Source organism: Archocentrus centrarchus, chromosome 13 (assembly GCF_007364275.1).
Source record: "Archocentrus centrarchus isolate MPI-CPG fArcCen1 chromosome 13, fArcCen1, whole genome shotgun sequence".
Lineage (NCBI taxonomy): Eukaryota > Metazoa > Chordata > Actinopteri > Cichliformes > Cichlidae > Archocentrus > Archocentrus centrarchus.
The window spans coordinates 11,227,835-11,249,640 of NC_044358.1; the positions used below are offsets into that span (position 1 = coordinate 11,227,835).

Consider the following 21,806-nt stretch of genomic DNA (forward strand, 5'->3'; position numbering starts at 1 on the left):
ATATGCATGCTCTGTGGTCTTGTATACCTGTTCAGAAGTTCTGGCAGAGGATATGTGAGGACCTATCCACATGGTTTAGCTGTCTTATTTTAGGTGACGCCAGTAAATTAGTTATGGAGTCAAATATACCACACATAGTTTTCTTAGCAATGCACAAGGCGGTAAGAACTATCTTCATGAATTGGAAATCAAAAAATAAATTGTGTATCACTCAATACTGAAATCTATTTTTAGATCATGTTAGCTTAGAGAGAATGTCTGCTTTTTTTAAAAACCAGCTGGATGAATTTGACTCTCTGGTTCCCACTAATCAGCTCCAGTACTTAGCGGGGGTGGTTGGCTGTGGGCTCTGTTCCCGGTGTGCTTTGTGGGTGGCCTGGGGTGGATTCTGGGGGCCTGTGTGTGTCCGATGGCCTCCTGAGACTGGAATCCTGGGGCTGCCTTCTTGTGGTGTCCGTGTGCTTGTCCTGGTTGTTGGTAGTGGGGGGCTTAGGTGGGTGCTGCCTTGAAGTCTTGGGATGTAGCCGGGATGCTTGGGGTGATGGGTGCTGGCCCTTGGCCGAATTGGCTGGTCTTCTCTGTGGGGCTCGGGCTGTGGGGTCTGGGGCCCAGGGCATTGATATCGCGCCGGCTGCCGGTGGGTCCCCCCCTGGCACTGGGGGGGGCTCTGCTGTCCCGGGCACACCACCAGGTGGGTGGGTTGGCCCTGCCCATGTCGGGATGGGCTGGGGTGGACTGGGCACCATATTTCCAACTCAGGCCAGTTTGTCTTGTCTGTTGTTTGTGTCTATCGCCGAGTGAATGGGTATCTGGTGTGGAGCAGGCTACCCTCTTTGGTGGGGGTAGTGGCGCCAGTCTCAGATGCTGCGCTGCTTCGTAGTGCTGTTGCTGCAGTCCCAGGTCCACCTCTCCCTGCCCTGTGCTGGGGGGTGGGGGATCAGGGCGCCTACTGAGCCAGCGCACAGCTGGCTCTCTTATTCCAGGTTGCCCTTCCTAGTCAAGTGGGCAGGGTGGTCGAGCGCTGATGACCAGCAGTTGGATGCTTGAGGCACAATTGTCCCCTCAATACACCATACACTTTGTTTATTCACAAACATGAAAACATACACTTCACTTACAATTTTGGTGGGTGGGGGGTGGTGAGGCAGCACCTTGCCTGGGGTGGGAATCAGGTGGTGCTTTGGGTGCCAAGCTGGCAGCGTCCTGGGGTCGCTGGGGCCCAGGGGCCCGCCGGCCTGCACGGGGGGTTAGCCTCCTGGGGTGCTGGTATTCTGTTGCCTCGGATTCCCTAGGGCCCTTGCTCCTTGACTGGTGGGGCTCCATCTGGGACCTCCCACTCCCCTCTGCTGGGACAGGCATTCAGTTGTCGCTGGAATGTGTGGCCACGGGTTTTCATGGCTCTTAATGGACTGTAAATGGCTCAGATTTCCTGGGTCCCTCTCTGCCCGCCTCTGACTTCTGGTGGGCGGAGCAGTGGCTTTCCACCCTCGTTGGTAAGTGCGTTTCATGGCATAGACACAGACACTAATGCAATCACAGCATAACAAAATTGCTGTTTTTAAATACAGCCATGCTTCATTTTGTTGAGTTTCTTCCACAAAAAGTTATTTTTCCAGTTATTGTTTGTTTTGTGGTTTTTTTGGTATGTTGTCTATTTTTTTTCTTTCTTTTTTCTTTTGTAGTTGCAGCATTGAATTGTTTTGGTTAGTTTGGGAGTGCTCTGTCCCCTTTTTCTGTCTTCTCCCCTTTCTCTCCCTTTTTTTTTCTCAAGCCTGTCAACACTGGAATTACTACAACATGTATATATGTACACAAATAAATAAATAAAATAAAAAGACAAACATTAACGATTCCAGTGGCGGCAATGATACAAGACTGGAGGCCGGCTGCGAATCCAGCAGCGGTGGTGACGAGGCGAGGCAGGATACTCAGAAGACTTTGGATGTAGAGTAGGTTGCACAGCTGGTTTATCCGACGACTGAGGCGGAGTTTGGCAGGGGTGCTGAAGTAGCTGGAGTGCTGACTGAGGGGACCAAAGGAGCTAAGGGGACCGAGGGCACTGAAGGAGCAGACACTGAGGGCACTGACTGTGGGGCTGCTGCTGCAGCTGGCTGCTTGAAGGAAGAGTCTGACAAGGGTGAAAACTCAGGGGACAGATCTGGTGATTCAAATGGCGGATGAGTTGTGGGTGGGAAGGCAGATGTGCAGACGGACACTGATGCAGATGTGGCTGTGACTAAAGCTGCGACTGAGGAAGCTGAGGCAGCAAGCACCGAGGCCAGAGCTCTAACTTAAGGGACTAAAGCTGCTGTGGCCTCTGAAGGTGATGACTGTGGTGACTTGAGAGGTAATGGAGTTGCAGAATCAGAGGGAGGGGACTGTGGGTTGCACTCAGCAGGGCACACAGCTATCTCCTCTGACAGCTGGGGCTGCTTAGGAGGACCCACTGTCACCATGAGAGCCTGAGTCTCAGAACAGTCCTTGTTGTCCCCACCCGTGGAAACAGAACAGGTGCAGAAGTGGGCTGGTCCTCAGCCACACCCTCCTGCAGACCTGGAATGGGTGCAGGGTATCTCACAGGAGCATTGTTCACAATGTTAAAATCCAAAGCAACGGCCTCAGGAACTGAATCACTAGACTCTGGCTGGGCCAAAAGGCAAATACATGACGCAGTCTCAGAGACAAAGGCTACAGTCCCAGTTTTAACTTGCTTTGCAACTAAAACAGTCTCTTGTGGTGCTTGCAGAGAAAAACTACCAGAAATGTCCTTAGAGTTGCTTAGTTCGAACACAGAACATGTCACGACATTGGTTGGATCTGATGCACAAGAAAAATCAAGCTGTAATGGCTCTGAAACTAAGAATTCAACTTTGTCATTGAGTGGCCTAGGCATAATCTCATTGCCATAACTAGAAACACTTAACTCTACATTATTCACAGTTGTCCCATAGGCATCATTCTTATTTGCCATGAGAGAAACACAGCTAGACTTTTCCTCAGAAAGCACAAAAGCACCATGTGGAATGTTTTGAGTGGCCGGTTTAGAACCTCAGCTTGAAATGTCCTTGGTAGGTGGCTCACAAAGGCAACATGCATCAAAAGCAGTCCCACACAAAGCTGGCTGCAAACCCCCAGGAACCAGCTTTGGGCAAGGAGTCTTTAAGGTTGCTGACATACATGCACCATTGACAGTCTCTGAAGGAGCAGGCTGACAAACACAATATTCAGTCTCCGATTTATCAGGCTGGCCCATCCAGGATTTGCTTTCTAACTGGGCAGGCTGAAGAACGGAAAACGCAGCCTCCGAGGGCTGGGAAGCAAATCAGTGTCAATCACATACAGTGTATCACAAAAGTGAGCACACCCCTCACATTTCTGCAGATATTTAAGTATATCTTTTCATGGGACAACACTGACAAAATGATACTTTGACACAATGAAAAGTAGTCTGTGTGCAGCTTATATAACAGTGTAAATTTATTCTTCCCTCAAAATAACTCAATATACAGCCATTAAAGTCTAAACCAGCGGCAACAAAAGTGAGTACACCCCTAAGAGACTACACCTGTAAATGTCCAAATTGACCACTGCTTGTCATTTCCCCTCCAAAATGTCATGTGACTCGTTAGTGTTACTAGGTCTCAGGTGTGCATAGGGAACAGGTGTGTTCAATTTTGTAGTACAGCTCTCACAGTCTCTCATACTGGTCACTGAAAGTTCCAACATGGCAAAGAACTCTGTGAGGATCTTAAAAGACGAATTGTTGCTCTATATCAGTGATTCTCAAATCCAGGCCTCGTGGCCCAGTGTCCTGCAGGTTTTAGATGTGTCCCTGATCCAACACACCTGAATCAAATGGCTCAATTACCTCCTCAGTATGCAGTCAAGTTCTCCAGAATTCTGCTACTGACTTCTATATTTGATTCAGGTGTGTTGGATCAGGGACACATCTAAAACCTGCAGGACACTGGGCCACGAGGCCTGGATTTGAGAATCACTGCTCTATATGAAGGGCACAGCTGGTGCAACTGTTTGGGACAGATGGTGGCAGAATTGTTCACCATGCACTGTGAACAGGCAGTGGTGCAGCACCAACAGTTCAAGGTTTTCCAGGCCAAGTGACAGGTGCTGGAAAATTGTTTGGCTCGGTTTGGGTCTGCGGTTCAGCTGTCACTGTCAATTCTGCCTCTGCTGCTGCTTCCACCGGTCACCAAACTGCACACGATTCAGGAGGCAGATGACCTGCAGACCTCTCTGAATGTATTTTAGGACATAAAGGAGGCATGTGGATTATTGGAGAACGAGTGGGTGGTGCAGCTGTTGCCCCTACTGTCTGGAGAGGGGCAGATAGTGGTGGTGAGGCTGCCACCTGCATTGTGGAACAGCTTTGAGCACATTTGTGTTAGATCAGCTGTGGCTTACCCCAGAGTACCACTGCCACCACTTCCACTATGGTGGATTTGAGCTGCTCACAGACCCTGGTCCATCAAAACTTGGTTCCGCATTGTTGGAATCAGAATGGGTGGAGATCAAGTGTGTACACGTGACATTCGCAAATATTACATGGTGCCAGTGGAAATGAACCATAAATTAACCAATAGAGTTAAAGCTGTGATTAGCTCCTGCCTTGTGCACACATTAATTCTTGGGACAGATTTGCTCAGGTTTAATAAACTAGTGGGATGATGTTTAGACAATGTTTGGTTGGACCTACTTAAAGAAAACTCGGAGTAGTTGTGGGTAGCTATGGACGAATGTGTGTCGTTGTGTATTTGTCACAGTCCTCATGAGTGTATTTGGGTGGGTGAGTGTGTACAAAGAAGAAGAAGAAGAAGAAGAAGACTTTATTTGTCATTATATGTAAACATATAATGAAATGTGTGTTCCAGAACACCCATCAAAGAGAAATACAAACAACAGAAAACAAACAGGGGGGACAGGTGTCTGAGGTCATGCAGCCGTTTTACCGGCGCTACCTTTAGCAGGAAAACAGAAAGAGATACACTGGGATAGGTAGGTTCAAAAAACTCATCTGGTACTGTGTTCATTATGAACACCTTACGAGGTTCCAAAAAAACACCTCAGCAAAGCAGCAGCACATTTAAAGCCTGGAGAGCACTAGGGTGGGCAGGGGAGGGGCTGCCAGCGGAGACGAGCAGGATACTGTGATGGACACACAGCTTCCAGACCAGCAGTTCATGATGATGTTCATGATAAGATGGTACAGTCAGCCTTGTTTGCCAGGATACCAGTTCATACAGGTCACAGGGCGGGGGTGAAGAGCATCTGTTTACAAACATCTCCAGGAGACGATTTAGACAGACAGCATCCAAGGCCGTCTGGGAGCCAAACTCCAAATACTGCAATTGTTTTGGTTCAGGCCGTCATAACTATTTGCTGACAGACCTTAAAGTTTTCTGGTTACCTCTCAGAAGTCATCCGAATTTGGTTCCACGCAGAACAGAGACTCCAACACTCCTCCAGATGTGATCCACTTCGAATCAGCTCTGCTGAGTCTGATTGAGTTCGTACTGTTACTGCATCCCTCATAGGCAGCCTTACTAGGGCCTGAACAGTTACCCAGAAACCAGGTATCCCCAGGTCCAATTTGGGAAAAATCCAACCAGGAACGTTATCTTCCATCCCCACGGGAATCCATAACGTAGCCAGCCGAGTATGTAGTCGGACCAGAGGAAAGAGGGTTCCCCTTCTCCCAATCTCCTCATGATGAGAATTTGATCATCAATAGTGTTGAGAGACCAGCTGACCAGATCTATAATTTAATTTCAGGTTTGGGGATGTGTAAAGGGACGCTCTAGGCAGCGAAGCAGCAAAAGCAGGGGTAGATAGGAAGGTTGGGGAGAAGAGAAAAATGCGTCTGTCTCCACTGAGAGCACGAGAAAAAAAAAGCGTGTCTGTATGTGTGTATCTGTGTATGCATGTGTGTGTGTGTGTGCGTGCGTGCATGTGTGTTTGTAAATATGGCTGGACCTGGGTCTGGGCCTTGTGCCTTGCCTCCCTGCTGCTCCTCACAGTTCGCCATCCCCAGCTGACCGCCCTCCCCCCCGGGGTGTGGGTGCCCTGAGCGGGGTTGGTCCAGTCCCTTGCAGGGGGGGCTCTGCGGGGTGTCAGGCGGTACTTGGGGCCCTGGGGCCCTGCCTCTGGCGTGCGCAGGCCTCTTTGTTGTGGGGAGAGTTGTGGCTTCTCATCGCCTCGGGTTCTCTGGGGCCCTTGTTCCTTGACTGGGGGGGGGCTCCGTGTGGGACCTTCCTCTGCTGGGGTGGGCGTGCAGTTGTCTTGGGAATGAGTGGCCATGGGTCTTCATGGCTCTTGATGGGCTGCTGGTGGCCTACCTCTAGCGGGTGAGTGGAGCACTGCTTTCCCCTCCTGAGTCGCCTGACAGTTTGCCAGAATCGCTTCGATGCCGTGCAAAAGTCTTTTTCCATAGCCTCACCGAACTCCTCCCACACCCGAGTTTTTGCTTCGGCCACTGCCCAAGCTGCATTCCACTTGGCCTGCCGATACCTGTCAGCTGCCTCCGGAGTCCCACAGGCTAACCAAGCCCGATAGGACTCTTTCTTCAGCTTGATGGCTCTCTTCACCTCCGGTGACCACCATCTGGTTCAGGGGTTACCACAGGCACCAACCACCTTGCAGCCACAGCTCTGAGCAGCAGCCTCAACAATGGAGGTGCAGAACATGGTCCATTCAGACTCAATGTCCTCAGCCTCCCTCGGAATGTTGTCGAAGTTCTGCCGGAGGTGGGAGTTGAAGATCTCCCGGACTGGGGCTTCTGCCAGGCGCTCCCAGCGCACCCTCACAATACGTTTAGGTGTGCCAGGTCTGTCCAGCATCTTCCCCCGCCACCTGATCCAACTCACCACCAGGTGGTGGTCAGTTGACAGCTCAGCTCCTCTCTTCACCCGAGTGTCCAGAACATATGGCCACAGATCTGATGATACGATTACAAAATCGATCATCGACCTGCGACCTAGGGTGTCCTGGTGCCATGTGCACTTATGGACATCCTTATGTTCGAACATTGTGTTCGTTATGGACAAACTGTGGTTTGCCCAGAAGTCCAACAACAAAACACCATTCAGGTTCAGATCGGGCAGGCCGTTCCTCCCAATCAGGCCCCTCCAGGTCTCACTGTCATTGCCCACATGAGCGTTGAAGTCTCCCAGCAAGACTATGGAGTCACGAGATGGAGCACTCTCCAGCACCCCGCCCAGCAACTCCAAAAAGGATGGGTACTCTGAACTGTCATGAACATGAACTTATGTACATGTTTCTGTGCAGCTTATCTTGCCATCTGTTGCCCTCTGCAGTATAACACACATATGACATCCAATAAGATCGCTGTGCTCACTGCTGTTTTATGGTGTTACTCTCTGCTTGTTAATATGCTCAGGTCTGACTGCTCCTCTGCAGCTCTGTGGGAATGTCATTAACAATGTGTACTGTGACATCTATTGCACCTTTGGCCTGCTCTGACATATCTCTGGTTCACATGTTCACAGTAATCTTGGGTCTTATCGTTTTAATCCTGTACACCTACATGAGGATCCAGAAAGTGTGTTTTTTTTCTGGATCCAAACAGACCCGACAGAAATCCATCAGTACCTGAACGCCTCACCTGGCTTCTCTGCTCAACTTCTCCTTCAGTTACTTCTTTAGTAGTCCGACTCCTCCTGGATGGCACATCAATACATGCCATTGACAGAACGTTTGCTGGTGCAGATTTTCCTGGACACCATCCATCGTCTCATTAGGAGCCCTGATGTTGTTGGGCATCCATACAAGCACATGGGAGCCATACAAACTATTTTGAGTTGCTGCAGTGAAATTTCAGCGAAATGGACTAGCCTGCTGCATCCTTTTTCACTTTGATTTTCAGGGTGTCTTTGAATTCTGCCTCTGCATGTTGATAATTTTCATTTCCCCATTTTCCATTAAATGATGTGGCATCCTTTCATTTCTAAAACCCAGACCATATCAGTATAAAGATCCAGCAGGATTTTTCCCCTTTGAGATGTGATGTGTTTTCAAGGTGTCCCTTTCATTTTTCTGAACATTTCATAAAAAAATAGAAAATAAAGGATTCATTTAATGGTCAAGTAGCAACAGATTTTCTTTTAATCATTAAAAGTGGGCTTTTTAGTGAGATTGTTGGCTGGTTTGTCTTTCTAAAAGTTGAATTACTTTCTTGCACATTAAGTTTGGAAAGTTATAAAAACCCAGTGGGACATGGCAGATTACCTCTTTCAGGGTTCCTACCAGGATTCAAAAGCTTTAGTGCCAACGTGCGCATGCAGCCCCAAAAATCAAAAATTGTCAGAGAGGTGTTGATAATGCTCATGAACACTTGATCAATTCAGTTATCACATCAGTACTGAAACCATTTCAAAGTTGAAATCATATTCAGCTCTATTTAGAACTAAGAAATATTTTTCTCAATGGCTTAAATGTATTTTAGTTTTCTGCACTGAGTGACCAAATATTCTCAAAACTTCTATTGTCATGAAAAACTTAATGTCATGAATTGCAGCTATAGAAATACTTTTCTGTGAAATGTTGTGGTTTGGTTTAACTCAAATAATCTACAGAATGAATTTAGTTTTATTTTAAAACGTATAACCTTTTCTGTATTTACTTTCAGTGTCCACCAGAATGTTAATTTGTTGGAGTCTGTGTTGTGCTGGGAGCTGGTGATGTTAGTGGTTAGATAGTAATGCTCAGTGTTGATGTTCTATAAAATAAAACTGCAGACTCCAGTTTGTGTGGTTTGTGTGTTCGATTGATCCCAGGAGCTATGTTGTTCAATTCCATTCAGTTTTATTTATACAGGGTGGCCCTTTGTCACCAATTCCATTTAGAGTTTTTATGGATAGAATATCTAGGTGTAGCCAGGTGGTGGAGGGCCACCATTTTGGTGGCCTTGGGATTTCAGCTTTGCTTTTTGCATACGATGTTAGTTTCATGTGGTGGTGGCCTCCAGCTTGAAGTGGAGCAGTTTGGGGCCTAGTATGAAGTGGTGGGAATGCTGAATCAGCACCTCCAAGTCTGAGGCCATGGTTCATGAAAAAGGGTGGAGTACCCACTCCAAATTTGTGACAATTTACTATTGCCCTTGGAGGAGTTTAACTCTATAACACTGGGCAATCACCACCATTACCTGCCCATTACCTGCCATGAACAGCTGGTTAACACAGAGCGCATCACCATTACCGTAATTATTTGACCGTTTGTCCTATTGGAAAAATGTAAACAGCTTCTGAAAGCTGAAAAATTGCGCTTCACAACCAACATAGGGTTATTTATTTCCTAACTCTGTTCTTAATGCATTTCAGTGCAAGGAGAAGCCATCCCACTTCTTCTGTATTTATAATCAAGTCTAATTCACCTTTGGGTCACACACACACAATATACTGCTTGATTAACGACTAAGACGCCATTCACTGATAAAGGCCTAATTTCTACAAAATAGTTATTAAAATAATTAGATATCTTTGGATTTGGTGATAAATCCATGAATAAAGGTGATACATTAATGTCATCTTCACTCATTATTCAATAAAAGTCCACACTTTTTGCTGTCTCCATTTGGCTTGATCATTTTGTTTTATTAGGTTCATTAGTGGTAAATTACTCCCGATTTATCACTGACCGATCATTAAAAGTTTGTTTCATAATGAGGTCAGCTCAGTCCATCCCCCTGAGCTGAATGGTTAAAAGCAGCAGAATGAGTGTGTCAGCTCAGTTGGGTGGGATCACTGTTGCTCATCCACTGTCACAAATGCTCGTATACTGAGTGTAAACAGGTGATACGGAGGACTGTGATGAACGCCACACGGGTTTCATATTTCACACTTGGTGCCTACTTTGACACCGGCCTTTACAAATACTTATATTTCCTCATTGTTCTGACTGTATATATTGTGATTCTTTGTGCCAATGTCTTGCTGATTGTGGTTATCTGTGTGAACAGAAGCTTACATGAACCTATGTACATGTTTCTGTGCAGCCTGTTTGTAAATGAGCTGTATGGTAGTACAGGGCTGTTTCCATTCCTCCTGATTCAGATCCTCTCTGATGTTCACACTGTTTCTGCTCCTCTGTGCTTCCTGCAGATTTTCTGTGTGTACTCTTATGCAAGTGTGGAGTTTTTAAACCTGGCTGTCATGTCTTATGACAGATATCTCGCTATCTGTTGTCCTCTACAATACAGCACACGTATGACAGCTAAGAAAGTTGCCGTGCTCACTGCTCCCGTATGGTTCTATTCTTTTCTTGTAAATGCATCCATAGTGTCCTCTCTGACTGTCTCTCTGCAGCTCTGTGGGGGCATCATTAACAAAGTGTACTGTGACAACTTTTATATCATCAAACTTGCATGCTTCGACACGACAATCAGTAGTGACTTTGGACGTGTCCACATGTTCGTAGTGATTGTTGGTCTCATCCTTTTAATCCTTTACTCTTACCTGAGGATCCTGAAAGTGTGTTTTTCAGGATCCAGACAGACGCGACAGAAAGCCGTCAGCACCTGCACGCCTCACCTCGCTTCTCTGCTCAACTTTTCATGCGGTGCCTTCTTTGGGATAGTTCAGAGCAGTTTGAACTTGAACACTTTACCGCCCATGTTTCGTATTTTTTTGTCACTCTACTATCTCACATGCCAGCCGCTTGTTAACCCTTTACTGTACGGACTGAAAATGTCTCAGATACGGATCTTATATAAAAGTGTGCTCTTTTGGAAAAAAATGAGAGCAGAGTCGTAGAATTGTGCTTCAGCTTCCAGTAACTGCTCTGAGCTGTGCTCCAAACTATTTTCATTATTGCATTGTTGAATATGCCACTGAGTACGTTTTAAGTGATTATTTATTTTTACTGTTTTTTTTACATACAGCCTGCAAACATGTGCAGCCTTTCTTTATACAGAGCATGATGCGCTCCAGAGTGACTGAGAGATTAAATGTCATTTCGTGATCAGACAGATTTTTGCTGTTTTGTTGAATTCTTGTTCACTTTATTAGGTTATTTGTATTTGAGGCAGAAAGTGTGTCAGAATGGCACAAACAGTCTTCTGTGACAGTTTTTCTTTGTTCTGATGAGTGCATACTTTATCCCTGCACACATTCATTGTTCTTGTGTTGCTGCAGAGACTTCATCTGCCACCTCTATGGGTACAGGCTGCACTTACACCAGCAACAGGAAGACTTTATCCACAAAATTGTATTAAAAATATAAAGAAACAGCATGTCCCCTTCTTTCTGCATGCTTCAAATAAGTCCTTGTGATGGGTTGGATGTGTCTACCACACGTTCCTGGTGTGGATTTTAAATGAGATGGGCCTCACATCATCTAGCAGCTCCTGAACAGATCATTTGGAGAGGGACAGATTTAATTGTTGACTGATTACTGAATGAGGTAGTGTGGTGGTTAGCACCGTTGCCTCACAGCAAGAAGGACAGGCTGGCGACCTGTAAAGGTGTACCCTGCCGCTCGTCCTATGACAGCTGGGATAGGCTCCAGCCCCCCTGCGACCCTGAACAGGAGAAGCAGAACGGGATGGATGGATGATTACTGAATTACTTTATTCGTAACTGTTGACTTGTTTTTCTGATTATGGTTATGCAAATATTAAATAAATTAAAGTCAGGCTTTCCTGTCATTACTGTGTTCAGAGTGTTTCTGTAAAGGGCCACTGTCCTGTCCTCACTGACGTTAAATTACAGACTGTATGTGCCTAAGCAGTAACCTGACAAACTGCCAGCACATAAGACCTGTCACATTAAGAAGGGAGCTGTTAGAACCAAAGAGGTTTCATTGGTACTCTTTGAACTGACCATCAGGGGTTCTTCTTCTTGAACCTGTAGCAGGGAAGGCTGTGATGGGAATTCATTAGAATCAGGCTGGCTAATCTGACCTCCTTCATTTACAGGCTAAACTGCGCTCCCCTGCTGGAGTTGCATGATAATAATCTGTCAGTGACTTTAATGTTGTGGCTGACTGGTGCCCACTGTTGATTTTCCCACTGTTTACAGTTTAAGCCTGAGTGTTTATTCTTGGCCAAACTTGCGTCCTCTGGTGGGTCAGCGCGCTGACACCGAAGGACACCTCGGCATATCTCCAGTGCAGAATTGGCTTTAACTAAACAGCAGAATTTGATGCTCTGCATGTTAAAACTCGCTGAGATGTATTCATCAAAATAACGTTGTTTTCCTCTCCTTGGTGCCAAATAGAGTACCGGGATGAGGGTCAAACACGTGCATGGGTAACCATCAGGAGTCCAGTAACATGAGTGCGTGAGCGTTTCTGAGAGAAGCAGAATCAGCTCTCAGCTCAGGCAGGAGGCTTCACAGTTTGCTTCACTGCTGCTTCGAAGGCAGAGGGATTCAGCACATTTACTGTATGTTCCTCATCATAATTGTCTCTTATGTTTTAATATCGCTTGTATTGCTGATGGTTTAGCTTCATAACCCAGGGAGGAACTTTAACCTTTATTTGCAGCTGCTTCATCCACTGTACTGTGAAATTAATTCTGTACAAGCTGAAATGAGGATTAAAACAAACTCTACACAGTTTTTATATTTCACACTCAGTACTTATTTTGACACTGGCCTTTTTAAATACTTATATTTAAAAAAAATGAAAAGAGCGCCAAAAAGTGGGCAACCAACAGTTTTTCATTGTTGGTTGACAACACCCCCTTTGTAAATGAATGATATGTACATTTAAGCATAATTGCTGAAAATGACATGAAGGGTTTTAGTCTGCCCTTGTTTAATTACTAATTCATGAGGATATTTATTTATTTCATGGAATATTTATTAATAATTTATCAATAGCAGTAATTATTTATTTCATTTTGAATGAAACGGCTCTCCATAGGTAAATTCATACACTTGGAAAACTGAGTAATTTAGGTGTGTCATATAATAGATTCTAAAAGTGTAAAATATTTTTTACTGTTGGGAGAAATGTGAAAAATGTAAGCCTTTTCTTAATTGTTGAAGGTGCAGAGTAAATACAAAGAAAGTTAAATAAATACACAGTAAAAGCATTACAATGTATTTCTAATGCGGTTAACCCAAAATCTCCTGAATCCTTTTAGAAAAGCAAATGATTTAATAAATAAATAAATAAATAGGCAGAGAGGTCAACCCCCCCAATGTTGGACCCAAAGTTGCGCCCTTGGGAATCCCTCTGCTCGTGCATGTTGAAGTTAAACAGAAACGCTCACAGAAGTCAGTGTGAGTTTATTTTTAGCTCGACTGTCGATGACAGACAGACCAAAGTTGCACCTTGTCATTTATATTTGACTTTTTTTTTTTAATTTTCAAAATTTGTAAAAAGGAAAACAGTTTCAGGTCAGTGATGGTTGACCTGCAGCTAAATTAATTTTCATTACAGTATATCACATATCTTAAAAGAAAAACATTTGTCTACCAATGGAGCTCTTATTTTAATATTTTTCAGTTACAGTTTGGGCAGGTTTAGGAAACAGAACCACTCAGTTACATTTAGGTTAGTTTTGTTAAAACAGGTGAAACTCTGTGTTAGTACATGTATAACAAGCCCCCACAGTTTCATGTGATGGTATACTTTAGTTTAATCAGCAGTTTGAACAGAGTAGAGATTTCCTGACTCCGTGCCTCCCGCTCTGTATGCTGTCCTCATGGCAGAAAGTTCGACCTGGCAGAGTGAAGATGGCGGTTTTACCATCACTCATGTGTGGTTAAAGAGAGAAGTGTGTGATTATGACGAAAGGATAAAGGACAAATGTTTAAAGGTAAACTCCAGTAAATTAATAAAAAGTGGATGAACCAAATAATAAACAAATAAATAATACATTAGACAGAGAGCAACTGATCAGAAAGTAGTAGACTAACCTCTCTGTTTCAGTGCGTCTTATCTTGAGGCTCGGCCACAAAGATGTATAATTAAAGCATCAGGAGAGGAGACGTAGAGGCTCCACCAGAGGAATCTGAGTCATGAAAACCAGCTCGAACAAGACTGAGTGACGAAGGTCAACTCATAGCACCCAGAGATTGTTTATGTATAGATAAGAGGAGGCTGACAGTATAAAGATGTTATGGTTAGACAGGAACACGGGCTCAGAGAGAGAGATAGTACACTCTTACTCTGGGTTCCCACATGGCCATGAGTGTATTTTTTCTGATTCTTTAATATATTAAATGTCTTACTTTTTCAATTAAAGTGTTTCAGGTGTTTTCCTTTATATCAGCCTGTTTACCTGTCACCATGTTATAAAGAAATGGTCATCCTCTGTTTCTGAGTTGAGTTGCTGATAGCATGTTCAGTATAAGTGAAGCTAATTGGAGTTAGCTCCCACTCTGTGCTAATCTGATGTCCATGCAGTCTGTGCTGCTGTGCAGGTATGCAGTATTAGTGCTGTGATGGATTGTACACTCGCCGCGCGCCTCTGTAACAGCGAGGGGATAACTGACTTCCACTTCAGCATTTAGCATTTCTCCAGTCTGCTTCCGCAGAGCGCCACATGGTGTCACAAAAATGTGATTGGTCGGTTTCAGCAGTGGTCCTGGAACAACATTAATTAGTGTTTAGTAATTAAAAATCAGTAATTAATATAAAATATGGAATATGGAGAGACAGTTCAGTCCTTCAGCTGCTGCTGTCATTCTGCATGATTGCTGCTGTCTATGGTTGGTGTTCAGAGATGTTGCCATCAGTTTATGAAATCTTAAACAGATTTTTGTGTTTTGCAAAGTCGTTTACAATGTTTAAAAGTTTTTCTTTTAAAAAGTAATGTTTGTGTATTTAATGTTTGGAGTGACTGCACAGTAATATTATGTTAGGCCAACTCGCGGTGACAGAGGAACACTGCGTGGGACCGACAACTGCAACAAACTGGGCTGATTTCAATAGCCCCCCCCCCCCGTAAAAGTCCAGTCATATCTGCTAAATGTGCAGGTGAGAAAATGTCTAGAATTGTGTCTGTGAATCTGTTAGTACCTGGGTTAAAAAATTAATCTGCTGTTCATGTGTCGACTAAATGGTAACTAAAACAGCTGCTCACCTCGATGACAGCAGCAACCTTCACTGTTTATCAGGCACTGGTTCAGTCAGTTGTCTTGTGTTGTACACAGACTGCCCGTCACAGCCTCTCCTGCCCCCTTCACAGACTGCCTGCGCAGAACCTGTAATATTATCTGGATGAACTGTTATAGTGGAGCCTGAACCCACAGTGAGTGGAGCCAGATGTGTCCAGCTGTTTGACTGAGTGACATCTGGCGGCAACATGGGCACGTTTTATATTTTTCCCATTTTGGAAAATTCAGGAACTGTTTCCTGTTTCTCAGGGATGTTGTATACTCCAAACTGATTTCATGAAGGTCGTGTTGCGTTGGTGGTATAGTGGTTAGCATAGCTGCCTTCCAAGCAGTTGACCCGGGTTCGATTCCCGGCCAACGCAGTTGTACTTTTTTTTTTTTTTTTTTTTCTTATACCCGCTGTGGTGCTGATACCTCCTATCCGCAGGGGGCGCTGCAGACACTGTTATTTTGTGGGGAGAGCTACACATATATGTCTATGAGGAGAACCGTCAGACAGGGAATGTATTTGGCGTAATAATTTTTTTAATGTATATTTTATGTAATTTATTTTTAACGTTGGGTCTCGTGGGCACAGACTGTTTCTCCAGCTGTTTTTCATTCGTTTCGATAAACTTCTTCAAGGAGCGGAAGTGACCGTTTGCGCCCCGGAAGTAATCCTCAGTGGAGTTTTTGAAAGGGTTAGTGTGGCGGAGCTCCTGCGATCGTTGTTCTCGCTTATATCGGTTCACGGTTCGTGTTCCGGCTGCCGGGGCTCACCGGGCGGCTGCGTATCCCCCTCCGGTCGGCTCCTGCTGCGTCTTCCGGCCCGCGGACTGTCCTCCGGCCGGGACCGGGCTGCTGGGCGACATGGCGGCCGCAGGCGGCGCGGTTCAGCCGCACGTCGGTGATGTAGAAGAAGACGCTTCTCAGCTGCTGTTTCCTAAAGGTTTGTACCGTCAGGCAGAGGTGGCAAAAGTACTGACATTCTATACTTAAGTAGAAGAACAAGTACTTGTGTTAAAAAAGTACTGGGTCAACTTCTTTACTCAAGTAAAAGTAAAAAAGTACAGGCTCTGAAATGTACTCAAAGTAAGAAAGTAAAAGTAGTTCTTTCGAGGACGTTTCTACCTGCTATTTTTCTGTAAAGCTAACTGAACCTATATTGTAATGATCAATGCTCTTGTAATAATATAAAATAACACGAGAATACAAACGTTATTCCAATCTAAATTTTAATCCTAATGAATGCTCTCAGCTTGAATCTTTTATGTAGGACACAAACTGTTAAAGGGAATTTAAACACAGCTCTGTTCTCTGTGTCCTCCATAGTAGAGGGTGACTGTGCCTCCACCTAAACACCAACATGAGGATACTCAGGGGTTACAGTGGGATTCAGAAGGTGGAGGAACCCTAAGATCAGCTGTAGTGGCTCTGCATGGGGAGAAGAATCACAGCTTTCTATTGTAGCTGCAGTAAATGATGTTGGTGTGCAAGCTGTGATCAGCTGACCTGCTGCTGCTGCTCTGTGTGGATGAACTGAATTCACAAAGATGTAACCCAGTATTTCACAGCTCTCTGAGCTGATCTCCATCCCCTACACTGACAGCATACAGGCTGTAGAAATGTTGGATTCAGTGAATGAATCTCAGCATCAGCAGCTTTGATTCAAACTCATCTCTGCTGCACTGATGTAACCTGTAACTCTGACCATGAACACAAACACTGTGCTCCAGTCCAACACAGAGCTTTACTGTAAATACAGTACAACAAGCTAACCTGTTTATCACACTAAACTGCAGTATTTTCATAAAATCTCTGAATTAGACAAAGTCAGCATACTTCAGTTTGTTTTGCAGTCCTTCCCTTTAAATCTAACCTCTCTTCTTCCTCTCCTGTCCTCTTTCTCCATCTCTGAGTGAACTTCTCTCTCTTTGCTCTCCCTGAAATACAGCAGCTCTTCTTTTAGCTCGCAGACACACTGTGTGACAAACTGCACACACTTTGTGTGTTTGCTGATATTTGTTGAGCATTTAGAAACGTTGCATTTACCTGCCACACGTTACTCCCTTTATGCTCACTTCTCTTCAGTAGCGCTAGCGCAGCGGTCTGGCCTGCTGTAACCCCTGATTATAGCGCTATAAATGAGACATTAATTATATGGGTTTGTGTATTTAATCCCTTTGTACTCGATAAGCCCCGATGATGGAGGATACACCTGTACGATTGTCTATTATATGTTATTATTCCTCCGTTTAGGCTCAGATCGCTTGATGTTTGACAGAAATGCAAGCTTTTCTCAGACGTTAAACCTAAAGTAACGAGTCTGTTTGAAATGTAAGAAGTAGAAAGTACAGATACTTGTGTAAAAATGTAGGGAGTAAAAGTAAAAAGTAGTCAGAAAAATAAATATTCAAGTAAAGTACAGATACCTGAAAAATCTACCTAAGTACAGTAACGAAGTATTTTTACTTCATTACTTCCCACCTCTGCCATCAGGCGCACATCTGCCCTGCTGCACTGTGGCTTAAGGTGTACGGGAGCAGGTATGTGGTTCAAGTCAAACTGTTGCCTGTGACCTTTGGCCTTTCGGACTGTGTTGGTTTAGTTCAGGTTAGTCCATGTCAGTCTCTGAGGTTCTGGTTCTGCTGTTGTTGTGTTAGGGAGTGCTGAGTGAGTGATAGCTGTTAACGCCTCTGCTGCCCCCCCCCAGAGTTTGAGAACGCAGAGACGCTGCTGAACTCGGAGGTGCACATGCTGCTGGAACACCGGAAGCAGCAGAATGAGAGCGCCGAGGATGAGCAGGAGCTGTCCGAGGTCTTCATGAAGACCCTCAACTACACGGCCCGGTTCAGCCGCTTTAAGAACCGGGAGACCATCACGGCCGTGCGCAGGTACCCCTGCCGCAGGATTCCGTCTCCGGTCCAGGTTTGATGCAGTCTGGGTCTGACCCCTGTTGTCTCTCTGTCCCCAGCCTCCTGCTGCAGAAGAAGCTCCACAAATTTGAGCTCGCCAGTTTGGCCAATCTGTGTCCAGAAGCTGCCGAGGAGGCCAAAGCCCTGATCCCCAGGTGAGTTTAAGCTGCGTTAAACGTTGAATTTAGGGGTTACAGTACTTTTTATGAACGATATGATCGTTACAAGATAATCTTATGCAGTCACGTAGGAGTAGATATATGTAGATCCAAGGCAAAAACTCATGTATCAAATATGATACACTTGGCTTTACAGGGTTAAATGCCAAATAAGAGGGCACTCTTTTTAAAAATGTCATTTTATGTTTTTAAAATTTGGCTAAAATTAAATTAATAACATATTCTTCATTGCTGGAATTGTATAACAGTAATAATATGTCATGTTTTCTAAGTACAGTTTGTTTGTACAGTGTGTTTGTGTGGGGTTTTTGTTGTTGTTGTTTTGTTTTTGTTTTGTTTTTTTTAAATCTACCTGGAAGTCCTTCCAAAACAGTCACTCACTCTCTCACACACACACACACACACACAGGCTGAACAAATGTGTGTTTCCACCATGTAGTTACATACAGAGCATTTGTCTGTAATATCACGGACATATTTACAAATCACAGAGTTCAGTGGATCAAAAGCTTTATTTTCATTCTTTTCGTGTAAAACATGTCAGGTATGAAATTCAGATTCTGAGGTCCCTCCAGTGCAGGCTGCAAAAGAAACGATCTTCAATGGACATTTACAAATGAGTACAATTTACAGAAATATAATAGAGACATCATTTTTTTTTCTCTAAACTTTGTGTGTCTCATTTGTCCAGATGAAAATGAAAAGTCTACACAGGATGTCTTTTGTTTTGAAACTTCAACAGCAGACGTACGATGCCCTCTACGGGCCATCTGCTTTGCTCAGCGGCCCTCTGCCATAGATAAATCAACCAAGAGTTTCATTTCTTCTGAACAGATGAAGTAACTGGGGCTAAATTATCTATTAATTTCTTGTCATCACTGAGATCAGAATTCCCAAATATCTGATTGTATTTTTGACTGGGAGATGATATTTTTGTATCAGGTATTTCACTTATTTTAAGGTTTAAATCAGAGTCCACAACCAGACGGCTGCTGTTAGAGATATGAGGCCACTCATGAATCCACTCTGAGACTAATGAATTATTTCATTCAGGCCAGTTTTTAAACACTTGGCTAATATTAATGCCATAATTTTATAATCATTGTTAAGGAGTTGCTGGTCCTGGTCCTGTTTTTTTTTTTTTTGGGGGGGGGGGGGGGGGGGGTCACTCTGAACCTGCAGCAGGTGGAGAACCAGGACTGTCGGCTGCAGAGCGGTGTGGAGACATGACGGAGGAGCAGCTGGTTTGTCATCTGTCCGTGCTGACAGAGTTCGATGGTTTACGGCTCTGCTGTGTCAGCACTGCGGCTGGTCTTTGTTCGCTTGGTGTCAATTAAGTTTGTCTTGTGTGTTTCAGCTTGGAGGGTCGCTTTGAAGACGAGGAGCTGCAGCAGATCCTTGATGACATCCAGACCAAGAGAAGCTTCCAGTACTGAAGGTCGACTGACATGGTCCAACAAGCGCTTCGCAAATAAAACCAGATTTATTTTTGACTCCTTTTTCTGACGCATGCTCAGCTTTGCTCTGTAAATGATCTTTCTGCTTTATTTCTGTGGTTGTGAGCAGTAACAGTGAGACTGAGGTAAAGAACTGTTGCTGATGGACTTTTTTAATAAATAAAGGTGTGGGTGTGAAACCGTCTCTGAATGTGTGAATCAGGAGCTGAGGCTCTCAGTTCAAACCTGTCTGATTTCCGTTTGGCCGACTCAGGTCCAGGATCAGCTCCTCGTGCAGCCCTGTGTTCAGTTCTGTCCTCGTATTTGTGCCTCTGAGACATGCTGGATATCCTGCAGTGTGTCGAGATGCTAATTCGCTTTTAATTTTGGGATGTGGGTGAGGTGTTCCCCGGCCGGAGGCACAAAATCTGGTCGGTTTGAAACTCGAGTATGTATGATCTCAAGGTTCTTAAGGTTATTCACGGAACTGGAGAAATTCATATAAACTCCAGAAATTAGTGTATGTGCCATGAATCATCTCAATAGTACAGGGACTGAAAGAGCAGCAGAGTGTGTGAGAGCTTTGGCCAAACCGCCGGGCAGGAAGGGAGCAGAAAGTGCCAAGTTATGGAATAATAACCCTCAGAGCGTTACGAGTTTGATCGCAGTCGTTTCTGTTAAAGCAGCCTCTGCTTTCAGCTGCAGCCGGGGAAGATAAGCTCAGGAAAAAGAATTGTTCCAAAAATGCAGGAGAAGAAAAACCAAATGAATAATAAAGTTTCTCCAACAATCTTTCTCACTGACTTGAGAGCAGAGGTGTCAAACTCATGTTCATCACCTGAAACAAACCAAATGCTTCGACCTGCTCTGAGTGATGGTCACATGCTCAGGCCCTGAAGGTTCCCCTGCTGTAAAGAAATTAGAAATAATGTGCTGTCATTGGCTTCATTCACATTTCCAAATATATGCGACCTGTGTGAACTGCAAATAACCCTAAAAGTGTCCCACATGTGCAGTGGAGGAGGCGATAATGTCACACGTAGTGAACGTGCTCAGTGTTTGCAGAAGTAACTTTGTTTTTCTTCCCACTTCCGCGTAGTAGGACGTAGAATAGTGACATTTGTTGAGTATCGATGACGTGCAGGTCGGATTAGTGCAACCTGGCCGCACAGACACAGGTCACATATGAAAAGATCAGATATGATTTAGGACCACATATCCAAGTGGCCTGATTGCATTATTAGCACTAGTGATTGTCCGGTACCAGAAGGACCCCTTCCCCATCAAAATATTTTTGATACTTTAATCCCTCATTAGGGACTAAATATAGACCTGCAGTAGAAATCTTTTTGGGAGAATGCTTGTGAATATAAAGCATTACAAGAGGCGGAGCCAGTGAGCTCAGATGGAGTGGACTAAATGTTTTTCTAGCATCCAGATGAAGCTTTTCCCCCTGTAAGCACCATTAAACTTTTACTGGGAAACAGCTGGAGGTCCTTCATCAACCACCTGATCAGTAAGTGAAGAAAAGAGAACTTTGTAGCTGCTCCATCCACCCTGTTTGTTTCACACAAGGAAAAACTGCAGTACGGAAGTTAAAATATGTAGATGAACTGTTAATATGAAAAAAGTATTTCTTATCCTATTACTCAAGTAATTGATGGAATAATCGATAAAACAGTCGATTACTAAAATAATCGATAGTTACAGCCCTAATGAAATTTGCAACATACCATAAGCCAATGCATCACCTTCTCACACAGGAGCAACAGGATTCAGGTGATAGAGCGATTGTTGTGTGAGAGAGTGCTGACTTATTTAAAATGCATCCAGGCATCAAAAAACAATTGTTTTTTAAAAATATCGGATTTCTATCGGTATCAGCAGATATCAACTGTAAAATATCGGTATCAGACATTAAAAAAAAGTGGTATTGTGCCATCCCTAAATATAACAAGAACTTCATAAATTACTTCTCTGACTTTTTAGCTGGGATTATGTCTAATTATGAACATATTCTTATTGTTGGAGATTTTAATATACGTGTGTTGTCCTGATAAGCCACTGGTGAAGGACTTTTTAAGCTTGTTGAGTCTTTTAACCTGGTACAGGCTGTACAAGGCCGTACACATGAGCACGGATACACACTGGACCTGGTTCTTTCCTGCGGTCTGCCTGTGACTAACCTGGAAATCT

The 21,806-nt window shown here is 44.3% G+C and overlaps 2 protein-coding genes and 1 non-coding gene across 3 annotated transcripts; all 3 read left to right on the forward strand.

Annotated features, from left to right (window-relative positions):
• Positions 1–9,842: 9,842 nt before the first annotated feature.
• On the forward strand, positions 9,843–10,784 carry LOC115790359 (olfactory receptor 5F1-like). Its single transcript, XM_030744201.1, has one exon. The coding sequence runs from the start codon at positions 9,843–9,845 to the stop codon at positions 10,782–10,784; it is 942 nt and encodes a 313-aa protein (XP_030600061.1).
• A 4,607-nt stretch (positions 10,785–15,391) lies between these two features.
• Positions 15,392–15,463, forward strand: trnag-ucc (transfer RNA glycine (anticodon UCC)). Its single transcript has one exon. It is a non-coding gene; the product is annotated as a tRNA-Gly (tRNA).
• Positions 15,464–15,733: 270 nt separating this feature from the next.
• Positions 15,734–19,810, forward strand: polr2d (RNA polymerase II subunit D). The gene is made up of 4 exons (XM_030744779.1): positions 15,734–16,029; positions 17,794–17,974; positions 18,055–18,150; positions 19,532–19,810. Exons 1-4 carry the CDS (start codon positions 15,951–15,953, stop codon positions 19,608–19,610), a joined length of 435 nt encoding a protein of 144 aa, XP_030600639.1. The 5' UTR covers positions 15,734–15,950; the 3' UTR covers positions 19,611–19,810.
• Positions 19,811–21,806: the final 1,996 nt, after the last annotated feature.